The sequence below is a fragment of the Thamnophis sirtalis genome, unplaced genomic scaffold (assembly GCF_051295495.1).
Source record: "Thamnophis sirtalis isolate CommonGarterSnake01/CBP01778 unplaced genomic scaffold, rThaSir2_p1.2 scaffold_15, whole genome shotgun sequence".
Taxonomy (NCBI): domain Eukaryota; kingdom Metazoa; phylum Chordata; class Lepidosauria; order Squamata; family Natricidae; genus Thamnophis; species Thamnophis sirtalis.
In genome coordinates, this window is record NW_028261395.1 from 20002670 (window position 1) to 20017728 (window position 15059).

Sequence of the window (15059 nt, forward strand, 5' to 3'; positions counted from 1 at the left end):
TTCCAAAATTCAAAGCAAAACCACATAATGGCATTCCATTGTCTATTTTCAATATCATCCAACAACATTATATCTTTGTGAAACGTTCTAAATAAAAATTAATTATGTTTGATAACAAAGTTTCTAAACCTCCTTTCTTAATCACTGTTTACAATTTATATCCAATTTCAATATTATAGGCTTTCATACATAACTAAGTTTCTAAACTTCCTTTCATAGTCACCATTTAAAATTTTATACCAAATTTTTTCTTGTCAAACCAATACATGTGTATACATTATATCATTATCAATTATCTATCTAGCTATATCCATTATCACTTCATTTTTAACATAATGCTCTAATTTTAACTATTTAGCTAGTATTTTGTTAATAGTTTTCATGTCTCAACCTGTGTCTTTCCAGTAGTAGTAGAGTCTTATTTCTTTTGCCTTATGTGGGACTAATCTTCTGGTTATTTTCTTAATCAACTTTGTGTGGACTTCTCTTCGCACCTTGTTGCTTGTTGCATGTCTTATAAATTCTTGAAACCCTCCATCAGCTTCTTTAATCAGCTTATCTTTGGTTATCAGTAGTGCTTTTGTCAAAGTTCCTCTCCTTAAATCCATCAATTCTTCCCTTTTTTCTCCTTCTATAATTTGAAATCTGGGGTAGAGATCCTTTCCATCTCTCTTCCCTTTCCATGTTCCATTCTTTCCATTTCCAACCATGCACAGATCACTGTCAATATCCACAGTTATCTTGCCTCTTTGTTCATTATTCCCTTGGGTTTTTGAGACTCTAACCTCCACTTTTTCCATTAGCTGGCTATCTTCAATGTCATCAAATTTTGTATATTACCATCTATATTTTCCAATTTCTTCTCAATTCTCTGTGGTGTTTCTAATAATTTTTGAATTTCAAACATAATCTGTTGTAATGTTATGGTTTCTTCTTGGTATTGTGTCATTGTCTAATTTATAAACACTGTCACTTTAGTTGGAAAACAAAGCTTTGTTTTTCACTTCTCTCTCGCTGCCAAAGAGACATCCAAAGGGCAACTGCATGAACAACCCATCATATCTCTTTGCAAGCTAAAATCTTTGAAGTGCAAGGTCAAAATGATCAAAGAAAAGAGAGAGAGAAATCTTTCCAGAATGCAGCCTCCAACCTCCAAGTGGCAGTGTAACTTCTTTTCCCTCTGATGTTACTGCTCTCTTTATATTCCTTTTATATCCTCTTTATATTCCAAGCTTAAAAGAAACAAAGCTCTTAAATAGAACAAAATAAAAAGAAAAAAACCCCCATCCAAGCCAGTATTGTGAAAATTAAAAAAAAAGTTTTAATCCATAGGTTAAAAAAAAGTAGTAGAAGAAAAGCCAATACTTTCACTTTAAAAAGTAGGAAATGTTTGCAAAACTTTCATCCATAGAAGACAATTTAAAAAAGGATAACACACTGCCCAAAATAGCTTAAATTCGCCACTTCTTTTCTTTTCTTTTCTTTACAAATTTAATTTGGTTTTAATCTTTTTTGTGCAGTCTCTTGTAAAAATAAAATTTCCTCACCAGATGGACACACTTTCTCTTTCCGCTTTCCTCTGGTTGTGGAGCTGTCCTGACTTCAGCAGCTTGGGGCTGCGCTTCTATCACTGGCTAGAAGAGATTCTCTTGGATCAATCAGGGACTTTGCGATGTCCTTGAGATCAGCAAGATGTACTCTTCCCTGTCACCATCTCTTCGGGACGGTTCCATCTGGACCACCCAGCAGTAAAAGTATCTGCTGCGATCTTGGAGCTCCGAGATCGCACGTCCGTATCGTCGCGATATCAGCTTCTTTCTCCTGAAATTGTGAACTTGATGCAGCCATGAACAATTCGGTTCCATAAACTCACTCACTCACTCACTCACTCACTCACTCACTCACTCACTCTACCTACCTACCTACCTACCTACCTACCTACCTACCTACCTTTCTACCTACCTACCTACCTTTCTACCTACCTACCTACCTACCTACCTACCTACCTACCTACCTACCTACCTACCTATGCCTGCCTGCCTGCCTGCCTGCCTGCCTGCCTGCCTGCCTGCCTGCCTACCTACCTACCTACCTACCTACCTACCTACCTACCTACCTACCTACCTACCTACCTATTGTCTGTCTGTCTGGTCTGGTCTGGTCTGGTCTGGTCTGGTCTGTCTGTCTATCTATCTATCTATCTATCTATCTATCTATCTATCTATCTATCTATCTATCTATCTATCTACCTACCTACCTACCTACCTACCTACCTACCTACCTACCTACCTACCTACCTACCTACCTACCTAGAATCTACCTACCTATCATCTGTCTGTCTGTCTATCTATCTATCAATTATCTATCTATCTATCTATCTATCTATCTATCTATCTATCTATCTATCTATCTATCTATCTATCTATCTCCCTCCCTCCCACCCTCCCACCCACCCTCCGTCCGTCCGTCCATCCATCCATCCATCCATCCATCCATCCATCCATCCATCCATCTATCTATCTATCTATCTATCTATCTATCTATCTATCTATCTATCTATCTAGAATCTACCTACCTACCTACCTACCTATTGTCTGTCTGTCTGTCTGTCTGTCTGTCTGTCTGTCTGTCTATCTATCTATCTATCTATCTATCTATCTATCTATCTATTTACTTACCTACCTACCTACCTACCTACCCACCCACCCACCCACCCACCATCCATCCACCCACCCACCCACCCACCCACCCACCCATCCATCCATCCATCCATCCATCCATCCATCCATCCATCCATCTATTCAGCAATTCCCCAACACAAAATGGATTGAAATCTTGTTCAAAGGGAGATGAACCTGACAAATGGGGTCAGGAATGGGATGACATTCCCAAGGCATGGAGCTATGGAGCCTTGGTGGCAGAGTGGTTAGAATGCAGTATTGCAGACTATCTCCGCCTATAGCTTGGAGTTCGATCCTGACTGGCTCAAGGTTGACTCAGCCTTCCATCCTTCTGAGGTGGGTAAAACGAGGACCCAGATTGTTGAGGGCAATATGCTGACTCTGTAAACTGCTCAAAGAAGGTTGTAAAGCATCATGAGGAAGTTGATAAAACAAAGTGCTATAGTGCTGTTGGAAGGATGAGCTCATTCAGGCTGAGCGCCAGGCCTGGAGAGTGAAATCATTCTGTTTTCCAAAACCATATATATACAACAGCAAACCCTGGGGAATTTTTTTTATCTGGCAAACTTGAATCTGTGGGCTGTAGTAGTTAATTCTTGAAGTCTGGGATTAAGGGGTGGATTTCTTACCGTATATGTAAAAATGATGGTATATAAAGACATTCTATTGTGGTTTGGTGATTTTGATGGGAAGATCTGCTTAGGAGAAAGGAAAAGGGAAATTCGTATTTTTCAGATAAGCTTGGTGATTGATGTGTTGCTTTGAGCACTACCATTTTGCTCCCTGTTTTACTGGCTTAAAATTCTTTAGAGTGCTTTTTAAGATGTGCTTTTATTGATTTTTTTCTCCCCCAGAGATGAAAACAAGGAAAACTACCCAGACAAATCTGTAGTCCTAGAGGAAAGTCAGGCAGTGTTTCAAGACACGCTGACCCCCTGCGATGGCACTCTAAGAGTGGGCATGGGGAACTTAAAATCCAGAAAGCCCACATCCATTCCAAAAACAGAAAATGGGAAAACCCGTGAAGAAAATCAGGTAATTTGCTTGCAGGTCTTTGCTGCAATTTTATCAGTAATAAAAGAAAAGCCTCTGGATTTTATTTTTTATTTCGACGATTGGCTGGTGTCCTCTGGCATGGGGGCGGAGAGTGGGCATTGTACAATAAATGCAGCTGAAAAGGTTGAAAAAAGACAATGTAATCTTCAAATATTCCAGATCAATTGGGATGAGATGGGAACATTAAAACACACACACACACACACACACACACACACACACACACACAAAGACTGTACGACTTTTGTAGACATTTTATCTCTGGACAGGTTGGACATTGACTTGCATATGGGTTGACATTTTTGGGTGGGCATTTTTGGTGGAAGATCCTGAGCAGAGATTCTGTGTGTGTGTGTGTGTGTGTGTGTGTGTGTGTGTGTGCTCTTGTGGGTGTGTGCGTGTGTGTGTAGATTGTAGTTTCTTAATAAGGCTAGTGATGGGAAGTATCTGAGAAAAAAAACCAGCTTGGCAAAAAAGATGCCACGAGATGCTGATTTCTTTCTGTACCAAATGTTTTCATTGCTCTTAGTGTGGCCATATGTAGTTTTTAAACCTTTCTGGCTTTTTAAAGTTGAATCACTGCTGTTGTGATTCAAGGAGCTTCAGAGGTGGGTTCCTACCGTTTCGGCCCATTTTGGCAGAATAGGTATTAAGTCAGTCGGACATGTGACCGTACCAGTTCAATTTTGGGCACTGCCATCTTTATTTTCTGTTCTGCACATGCACAGAACACTCTTCATTAAAAAAAAATGTAATTTCCCCCCTTTTTTAATGGTGTGCGCATGACAGTCCCAGAGAATTCCCAGAAATGGGCCATTTTTCACAAAAACAGAGGTATTTTTTGCCTTCCCACAGCCTCCAGAAGCACTCTGCAAGCTTCAGCAGGGCTGGGGGAAGGCAAAAACATCTCTGTTTTTGCCAAAAACAGCCCATTTTCCGCCCATTATTTGCAAAAACAGGGTCCTTTTTGTCTTCCCCCAGCCCTGAAGTCTGCAGAGTGTTCCTGGGGGCCGAGGAGGATAAAAACTTTTTTTTCTTATTGGGTAATTTGCAGGCGCTACCTTAGCTCCTCCCCCATTCCCTGTCAAAACTTTTCACCTCTGTTTCGGTGGGCATGGCTTGGTGAGGGGCAAATGTGACTGAGTGTGCGTGAGTGATGTCAAGTTGGCCACGCCGCTCTGTCACATGCCCTCATCTAGGCATGCCCACCAAACTGGTAGTAAATTTTTTTTGAAACCCACCCCTGAGGAGCTTGTTGTCTTTCGTTAGTCAAGTGAAGGAGAGAGACTAATGACAGCTAATCTTCCTTAGCCTTCTCTACTGTGCAATACAAAATGCCATTTCCAACTGTTACGGGCTGAGCTGAACTTTCCAACAGTTGTCCTCCCATCAGTATCTCTCTGAAACTTTTGCCATTATCAGAAGCAGCCCTCTAGAAGTCAGGAATGGGGAGTTTTGCTATGGTGGTGCGTGATACAATCTCTTGTGTACTGGGAGGATTCAGTTTCTTTCAGTTCAACCTTGGCACTAAAACTGATGTTAAGATGTTCTAGGTCGGAGGGTGTCAAACTCAAGGCCTGCAGGCTGGATCCAGCCTGTGGGGTACTTAGATCTCGCCCGCAGGGTTGCCCTGGAAACAGTGAAGAACCAGGCCTCAGTGCCTTTGCCAGTGAAAACCAAGAGGGCCACGTGCGGCCCTCCCAGACTCCGTTTTTGTGTCGGCCTCAGGCAGCCATCTGACAGTGGAAACAGAGCTCCATTTTCACTGGCAGAGGGCTGCAGGAGCCATGGTGGCTGAAAATGGAGCCTGGGAGCCTTTTTTTGCTGGCAGAGGACTTGGGCTACCACAAGTGCCCCCCTGACATGAGTGACATCAACCTGGCCATGCCTCCCTGGCAGTGGTGAAATTCAAATTGTTTTACTGCTGGTTTTGTGGGCGTGGCTTGGTGGGCATGGTGTAGCTTGGTGGGCATGGCCTGATGGGTGTGGCAGGGGAAGGATACTGCAAAATCTCTATTCCCACCTCACTCTGTGACCAACCAGAGGTGGCATTTGCCGGTTCTCCGAACTACTCAAAATTTCTCCAGAACCTGTCAGAACCTGCTAGATTTCATCCCTGCTCCATGGCCGCCACGCCCAGCCCTGATGCGGCCCTCAATGAAATTGAGTTTGACACACTTGTTCTAGTCAGATGGATCAAAGAGCTCTTTCTAAAGCACAGCATTCTGAGGGGAAAAACTGTAGAAACCCCCCCGAATATAGTGCTGAGAGAAGCATATACTTTCTTCAAAGTCTCAGGCTTCATGTCAAAAAAAAAATATGACACCCATATGGCCACGAAGAGATATTTGCAAGTGTGTAGGCAAGGCGAACCGAAATATCTTAAGTTAGATAGAGGAGGGAAAAAAACAAGCAATTCCCATTGCTGAATGCCAACGTCATGGATGTTCTGCATCCCTCAGATTTTTTTGATTGATGGGATGAATAATGCGGACGGCTTCAAAAAAAGACCTGAGCAAATTTGGGGAAACAATCTTCTACCTAATGTCTGCAAAGGTTCTGAGGAGCTTGGTGAGGAACAAAGAGAGCCCTTGCGTTGTATGCAAGAATGCACTGACAGGGTCCCACACATCCCATCACCATGTTGTCATCTTCATATTTGTACAGGTAGTCCTCGACTTACGACTGCAATTGAGCCCAAAATTTCTGCTGCTAAGCAAGATGGTTGTTAAGTGAGTTTTGCCCCATTTTGCAATTTTTCTTGCCGCGGTTGTTAAGGGATCACCACAGTTGTTAAATGAGTAACGCCATTGTTCAGTGAATCGCTTCCGCATTGACCCTACATGTCAGAAGGTCACAAAAGGTGATCACATGACCCAAGGACACTGTAACCGTCATAAATATGAGTCAGTTGACAAGTGCCTGAATTTTGATCATGTGACTATAGGGGCGCTGCAATGTTTGGGTGAAAAACAGTCATAAGTCACTTTTTTCAGTGCCGTTAGAGCTTTGAACAGTCACTAAACCAATTGTTGTAAGTGTAGGACTTTCTGCCCTAAGCAGCAGAAGATGAATTTTTGACTTCTCTCTTCTTTCTTTTCCTCCCCCTCCCCATTTCATTTCACCCCCTCTCCTAAAATAGATGGTCAACCTCAGTCTGGCTCCCAATTCCAACCCTATAGTTTTATTTTGCTCCTTCTTCTTTCAACAGGAGATGGGAAATGCAGGGTCTTGGCTCTCAGAGTGCCAGAAGAAAACAACGACATCAGCGACTGAATATGCTGAGAATGTCACACTCAGATACCAGGAAACAGCTCTCAAGTTTCAACCCAGGTATTCCTTTTGGCGTAAATGAGTCCAGGTGGCTTCTGGAGACAAGAAACAGGGCCAGTTTCCAGAATTCTTTCCAATGTCATATTTCTGTGTGAAAACCTACCAAGAACAGCATCTCATCTGGTGCCCAGGTAAAACTGAGAAAACAGGAAAGGGTGGGGGAGATAGATAGATAGATAGATAGATAGATAGATAGATAGATAGATAGATAGATAGATAGATAGATAGTCAAGCACGCCTCCTTTAGCAACCAAGAAAGAAACCTCTCACTCCAATGTTTGTGGAATTAAAAGAACTTTTACTGCTTATGAAAAGATAGCAGCAAAGTAAAGCAAAGTCTGAGGCAGAAATGCGCAAAATCATACATATCAAACATTTGCCCAGCCCACTCCCCTCAACAACCCCTATCCCATTGCCCAATCTGCGAATCCTTTAGTTGTCATGTGGGTTGCATCTCCAAGTAGCATCATCAGGTTGGTATGCAGGACAATTGGCCTTGACCAGACCCAAACAGTGGCCATCAGCATGCGCAGAAGATGGTTAGAACTAAACTCCCTTTTTAACTATCACTCCTGTCCCAATTATTCCCCACCCAAATACCATGCCCCCCTCCCCGTTTCCATAACAGCCAAAAGCAAGCAAGCGAAGCCGAGGCTGACAGATAGCTAGCTAGCTAGCTAGCTAATGATAGATGATAAATGATAGATAGATGATAATGATAGATGATTGATGATAAATAGATGTGATAGATGATAGGTGATGTATAATAGATATACATGATAGATATCTTTGTCTCAGATTGCTTTGGTGTAGGGGGGGTCAGAACACCTATCTATCTATCTATCTATCTATCTATCTATCTATCTATCTATCTATCTATCTATCTATCTATCTATCTAATCTAATCTAATCTAATCTAATCTAATCTATCTATCTATCATCTATCTATCATTACCTATCTACCAATCTATCTGATCTATCTATCATCTATCTATCATCTATCTATCTATCTATCTATCTATCTATCTATCTATCTATCTATCTATCTATCTATCTATCTATCTATCTATCTATATTTAATCTATCATATATCTATCATTCATCTATTTATCTTTATCTATCTATCATCTATCTCTCTCTCTCTCTCTCTCTCTCTCTCTATCTATCTATCTATCTATCTATCTATCTATCATATCATCTATCATCTATCTATCATCTATCATCTATCATTAGCTATCATCTATCATTATCTAGCTATTATCTATCATCTATCATCTATCATCTATCTAACACACAGACTAGACGTTGGCAGCAATCCAGCACAGACTAACCTTGGCAGCAATCCAGCCTGCCAAGATAGCCACGAGAGTTCTCCAGCTCTAGTAAATACATTGATTCCTGCAACGAGCGTGTGGAATGTCATTCCTTTTATAGTCTTGAGAGGAGCCTAATTACCACCAGCTGAGTTCAATTATCTCCTGTAACTACGTAACTGTTCTTTACGCCTATTAGCCCTCCATTGCTGGGCATCCAGGACCAACTCCCTTGTCTACTCCCCACTGCTCCAAGGCTCAGGTGCCTCCTGGTGGCCAACCAGCCTCTATGCGCCCTGCTCGGAGTTGGAACCCTATCCAGGGTCCTGCACATCCTCCAGAGCCGACTCATAGGGCCCCTCACTGTCGGAGTCTGGTGGCAGCTCCAACAGCTCCTGCTGGGCCACAACAGGTAGGTAGGTAAGTAGGTAGGTAGGTAGGTAGGTAGGTAGGTAGGTAGGTAGGTAGATAGATAGATAGATAGATAGATAGATAGATAGATAGATAGATAGATAGATAGATAGAAAGAAAGAAATAGAGATCAGATGAGGTGAAGTTCTTGGTAGGTTTTCACACAAAAATATGAAAGCTGGAAAAGAAAGAAACATGGACTCTAATTCATGATAGATAATGAGGATTAAGAAATCACAAAGCAGATCGGGTGGTCAAATTTTAGCTGGTGGAGGCGTCTAATCCAAAGTGCAGTTTTTAGTTTTCATTTGGTGTTCACTGAAACATTGATGTTCACAAACCTTGCATTTCTTTTGGAAAGTATTGGCCTACTGCTTTTAATTAAGGGAAACATCTCCCTACCTCATTCTTAAGTTCCTATATGACATTACTATAGAGTAAGAGCTTTGTTAAGATTAGACTAATAACATACGGTATAATTACAGTGAACACATTTCTATAAACTTTATTGAGATTGTTTTGAATAGATCCCTCTGTCTCCTACTTCTGCTTTTAATGAGTTAATGCAAAAATCCAGAAATAGGTTCATTTGATGGTGTTTCACTCCAGTGATGCTGGCGAGCTGAAGGGTCTGTGATTCTGTTTCTCCACATCCCATTTTGCAGGACAGATCAAAGTGCATTCATTTCATCAAATGATGCTGCTGAGCACCTGCAAAGGCTCACTGAGGTAAGTCCATCAGAAGCCCAAAGATGCTTGGCCTAAGATGGTATCAGCATCTTCTTTCAGCTAATAAGAGGAACGAAAGAGGGAATGATCTTCCTGGGCTGGGATTCTGTCCAAGATAGCGGGACACAAATGACGATGATGTTCGTCAGTCTTTCTGAAGTGTGGACTTCAACTCCCAGAATTCCCCAGCCAGCTGTGCATACCACTCATGTATGTGGCACAGTCATGCTGCTATAGTTATTGGGGTTTTATGATTTTATGATATTATTTGCTAACGTCATATTGTATGTACTGTGTAATGTATTATAGATCACTTTTCTTTTTTCTCCAGAATTTTATTTTATTTTTTGTTCTCTTGCATATCATTTTAACTATGCATTCACATAATTGTTTTTCTTCTTTACATTTATCATTCTTATACATTTATTATTTTATTTAATAGGTTATGATATAGAGTTTGGGTTGCTTTATTTACCATCCCTTCTGCCTGTTGTAATACCACCTTGTTTTCCCTTTCTTTTCTCTCTCCCACCCTTCTCTACTTTCTTCCTTCCTCCACTCCTTCCCCTTCCTTCTTCCCTTCCCTTTCTCCTACTCTTCCTCTTCCCCTTCCTACCCTCTCTCCTTCTCTTCCTCTCCCTTCCATCCTCCTCTCCTCACCTCTTCTTTTCCCCATCTTCCTTTCATTCTCTCCTCCTCTCATAGATCACTTTTCTAAGCTGCTCATTCCCCCCTCCTAAAGTGACATAAAAGCACTTGTAGAAGAAAGTAAGTAATTACTGGTAGGAAGCAGACAGAGACCTTAAACCTTTAGTTGAGTTTCTTCTAGTTAAAAAAGCTAAAATTGGGCAAATCAAAGATCTGTAAGCCAAAATGCTGGTTTGTTACACATGTCTCATGCTGAATAATAGAGGAATTTGTAAAACTAATAGACAAATAAGCAAAAGCTTTTTTTTCAGATTGTACTGAGTCAAAAATATCAGAAATATAGTTTTAGATAAATATAAGACATGATGAATGCAAATGCTGTCATAACAGTCTGGAAAAGGTAGATGGGTTGACTTTTGTGCAATTGGGCAAGGTTGTATCGTGGTTTGACTATCTCTGGGTGCCAAATTGATGGTCCCCTTTTTGGGGTGTGTATTTGTGTGTTGTATAAATCATGTACTTGACTAAGCTGCCTAATTCATGAGTTTCTAGCTTGACCATAGATGGGTTTTCATTCTGTTCTGAATATTGAATATTGAAATGCTTTTGAAGACTGAAATGTTTTCAGCCTCTTAAGATATTATGGGATGCCTAAGGAATGTTTTGTGAATTTTAGAGAAGGGCGAAAGGATGTGCAAAACTGGAAGAGATGATTATCAGCCTTTCTGGCTGACAGAACAGCAAGATAAATGTGGAAAATTGTTTTCCAAGAAAGAATTTTTTCCTGCCTTAATTGAATAGGAAAGAACCAACTGAAGATGATTGAGGAAATATCTCAGTGGAGACAATAAATGATATGTATTGGCTCACTAAGCTTATAAAAATATATCTACAGGGTTTTGTGGGAAACACACATTGTATAATAAAAATTCTATTGTGATAAAATTTGCTGTTCATGACAGCAAAGATAAATGAGTTTAGATTACGAGGGCTGCAGATTGAATGTTCCCTTTGGATAAACCCTCCTTCTTTGCTCCTCTCCAAACTCTTCCCCATGACGTTGCAAATATTCTTCTTGAACTTAGGGCTTGAGAAGAAAATCCACTGTATGTCCCATGGTAACTTTAGGACTGTGCCAAGGAAAACAAAAACATTCTGCATTTTGCATGAACTGTGAGGTTATTTGCCTGTACTTGTTTTGTAGACTTCGTTCAAATGGTGGACAACTACATGAAAACACCCAAGTAGATTTATAACTGCTGAAAGGGAAATGGTTCTTAAGTGATTGAAATTTTGGAGGGGGCATCAACGATCAAGCCCATGTCTCTTGACTTAAAAAGTGGAAGCCATGCAAGAAATTGGGAGTCAAGAGTACAGATTTATTTTATGTTAGTTTTCTACCAGAATCTGAACTATTCACGGTCAAGGCAAATGAGCAGTAGATAAGAGTTAATGGAATTAACTAGGGGTAGGATTCAAAATTTTTAGCAATTAGTTCTCTGCCTGGTTGCTGGGTGGGCGTGGTGATGGTGGGCATGGCCTACTTGGCCTCCTGCACCACAGCGGGTGGGGCGAAGGGCGTTTTCACCCTTCCTGTGCTTTGGAGGCTTTCCTCGAGCCTCTGGAAGGGCAAAAATGACCCCCCCTGGGCTCTGGAGGCCAGAAATGAGCCCATTTCCTGACTTTCAGAACTTCCGGGAGGGCCATCTTTTGCCCTCCCAGAGCCTCTGCGTGGCAGGCCCTGCACTTACCTGCATCCAAAATGGACCGCATGGAAACTCCTGGGACTGGCAGAGCAGGGTGGGCAGGGCTAGCCAGTCCTTGCAACTACCAGTTCAATGAACTAGATGTCAAATTAGCATCCGGTAAACCTGAACCAGTCCAAGCCTGCTGAATCCCACCCCTGGAATTAACTGTGCTGGACTCTTGAAGGTGCAAAAGAACTCAAGACTAATGATGCGTTTGACCCCTCCTTCAGGATAAGCCTGGTCTCTCCTACAGAAATTTTTGATATTTTTCTTGAAACAAACTCTGAGAATCTTAGACTGATTGCATCTAACTCTGAGGACTTTCTATGCTTGGCTAGGTAGAACTATGAAATAAAGACACATAAAGGCTATGTGGCCTGTGAATAAGATTCTGATGATTTCCCTTGAGAGCTCCAGAATATTCTGCAGTTAAAAATCCCTTTCTTCAGATTTATTATATCCACATGTCATACTCATTTTCTCCTTACTGAAGAGGGAGGGTGTTTGAGCCAGGATGGGACTCCTCATGATACAACATCCTTTTAAATCTATTCTATCAAATAATTCAGAATTGACTCTAAAAGTAGCATAAGATGCTACACAGGGGTGGGTTCTGGCAGAGACTACTGCCAGTTTGCTCAGGGGTGTGCCATGCACGCACGGACGCTTGATGCACAATGTGTGCGCGTGCGTACAACTAAAATTGTTCTGTGCATGCACAGAAGCAAAAAACAACTGGGGTTAGGGTTAGGGCTTGGCATTTTTGTCTACCTATTGAGTCCTTTACATGCCAAGGACCTGGGATAAGCAGATCTGGATGTTTGATGGTGTTACAGATATTGTTGCAGATTGGAAGCAGTTCCAAGTAAAGCTGCCTTCTGCAATTGAGTGATGGCAAATTTGTCAATGCCCATGGCATTCAAGTGGTGCTCCAATTGTTTTGGGACTCCACCCAAGGTGCCTATTACTATTGGTACTACCCTTGCTTGCCTTTGCCATAGTCGCTCTATTTCTATTTGTAGGCCTTTGCATTTTGTTATCTTCTCTAGTTCTTTCTCTTCTTTTCTGCTGTCTCCAGGCACTGCCACATCCACTATCCAGACTTCTTTTGTCTTTTTTATTGACAACTGTTAACTCCAGGGTGTTGTTGTTGTTGTTGTTGTTGTTATTTCAATGTTCTCATTTTTTTTACCAGGGTAAAAAAATACTCAAAGCTGTTAAATTTTCAAAAACTGGAACTTTACTGTATTAGTATTGCTAAAGCCACCCTTGTTTCTAATCACATATTCTTCTGGCTACTTTTTCCCCATAATCCATAGTCATAATCAGAAGTGAATTATGGATCAGACAGATGCAGGAAGTGAATCTAATAAAGGAATGTATTTTCTCTGAATGGAGAACTTACACACAGCACCTATTTCCATTCTTTTACTGTTAGTTTCTGAATTTGCTTCTCCTTATTTCCTTGGGATTGATGGGAGCTAACCCTTTCTTTATAGGGATGTGGTGGCTCAGTGGCTAAGACACTGAGCTTGTCTATCAGAAAGGTTGGCAGTTCAGTGGTTCAAATCCCTAGCACTGCATAATGGAGTGAGCTCCTGTTACTTGTCCCAGCTTCTGCCAACCTAACAGTTCGAAAGCATGTAAAAATGCAAGTAGAAAAATAGGGACAACTTTGGTGGGAAGGTAACAGCGTTCCGTGCGCCTTTGGCATTGGGTCATGCCAGCCACATGACCACGGAGACGTCTTTGGACAGCGCTGGCCCTTCGGCTTTGAAATGGAGATGAGCACTGCCCCCTAGAGTCGGGAACAACTAGCACATAACTGTGAGGAGAACTTGTACCTTTACCTTTACCGTAACCCTTTCTTTGTGGAATGACCAATCCACGAGATTACACTTTTGTGGAAAACACTGTTCACTCAGTCTATGTCGAATTCTTTAGTATCTGGATTTCTTTTGAAGGGATGATAAACAGGCAGATGCCTAATTCAGGGCCTCCCAAGAACCCTGTGGTAAGCTCTATGATGTAGTACTAATGGCTTCTGGATGGCTCCCTCAAGGTCACCTCCATGAGTCTCCACACTTGATAGATGAAGAAGGCAAGATTTTTGTTCAAAAGTATTTTGATGGAATAATACGTTCTGTGTGAAACCTGGGATATGAGAGTTAGAGAGATCCCAAGCAGATTACTAACCTTGCCTTCTTGGACTTGCCTGTAGAAAGGGATGACAATCTGCTTGTTTTGTTCTGGAAATGAAAACTACGCCTTAGCCCTTCCAAACATGGAATATCTCCACCAGGGCAAAAAGAAATGGAACTTGTCCTGCAGTTCTGCAACTGACCTCTCTTCTGCATTTTTGCTAAACTAGGAAGACAGTCCTCAGCTAGTGGCTTCAGAGGAACCAGCCTCTTCATCTGCCTCAACCAGCATGCACATTGACAGAGATTATGGCGGTGGTAAGAAAACGTTCACTTAATGCATGCCCTCAGGTTGTCATCATTAAAGGTCCCTGAAAGCCTTTGAATGTGATGCGGCATATTGGTGAATCTGCCAAAAGAGTCTGAGTTCAGGCATTATTTGAGAACATAAGATCTATCCTAGTTTAGGACAGGGGTGTCAAACTGAAGGCTTGTGGGATGGATCCGGCCCACAGGGTGCTTAGATCTGGCCTGTGGGGCCACACCGGAAACAGCAAAGGATTGGCCCTCCCAAGCTCTGTTTTTGCTAGCAGAGGGTTACAGCACCCCGTTGCAGCTGAAAATGGAGCTCAGGAGCCAGTTTTCACTGGCAGAGCACTCAGGCCACCACAGGTGCCCCTGTCATGAATGATGCCAAGCTGGCCATGCCCACCCTGGCCACCAGAGGTCAAACACAACCCTGATGTGATCCTCAATGAAATTAAGTTCGATACTCTTACTTTAGAGGAAAATAGTAACTAAGTTTATTTTGGGTCAAATAAATACTGGTGGCTTTAGGAAAAAGTATATATTGTGAAAGCTCAATTCCATCCTAACAAAAAATAATTTATTTTACCATATTTTTTTGAGTATAAGAAGCACCTTTTTCAACAAAAAAAGGAAGGCAAAAATCTGGGTGCGTGTTATACACTGAATACAGCATTTTTGGCTGTATTTCCT

General features: G+C 41.6%; 1 protein-coding gene across 3 annotated transcripts in view; it reads left to right on the plus strand.

The window, feature by feature from the left end:
• FAM13C (family with sequence similarity 13 member C) overlaps positions 1–15059 on the plus strand; it is a 52659-nt gene that overhangs the window by 7847 nt on the left and 29753 nt on the right. For all 3 annotated transcript variants that reach the window (XM_087702268.1, XM_087702267.1, XM_087702270.1), the window contains exons 2-5: positions 3536–3716; positions 6949–7070; positions 9460–9523; positions 14291–14378. In XM_087702268.1, the coding sequence (XP_087558394.1) occupies positions 3536–3716; positions 6949–7070; positions 9460–9523; positions 14291–14378 (455 nt within the window). The remainder of the gene's footprint in view (positions 1–3535; positions 3717–6948; positions 7071–9459; positions 9524–14290; positions 14379–15059) is intronic.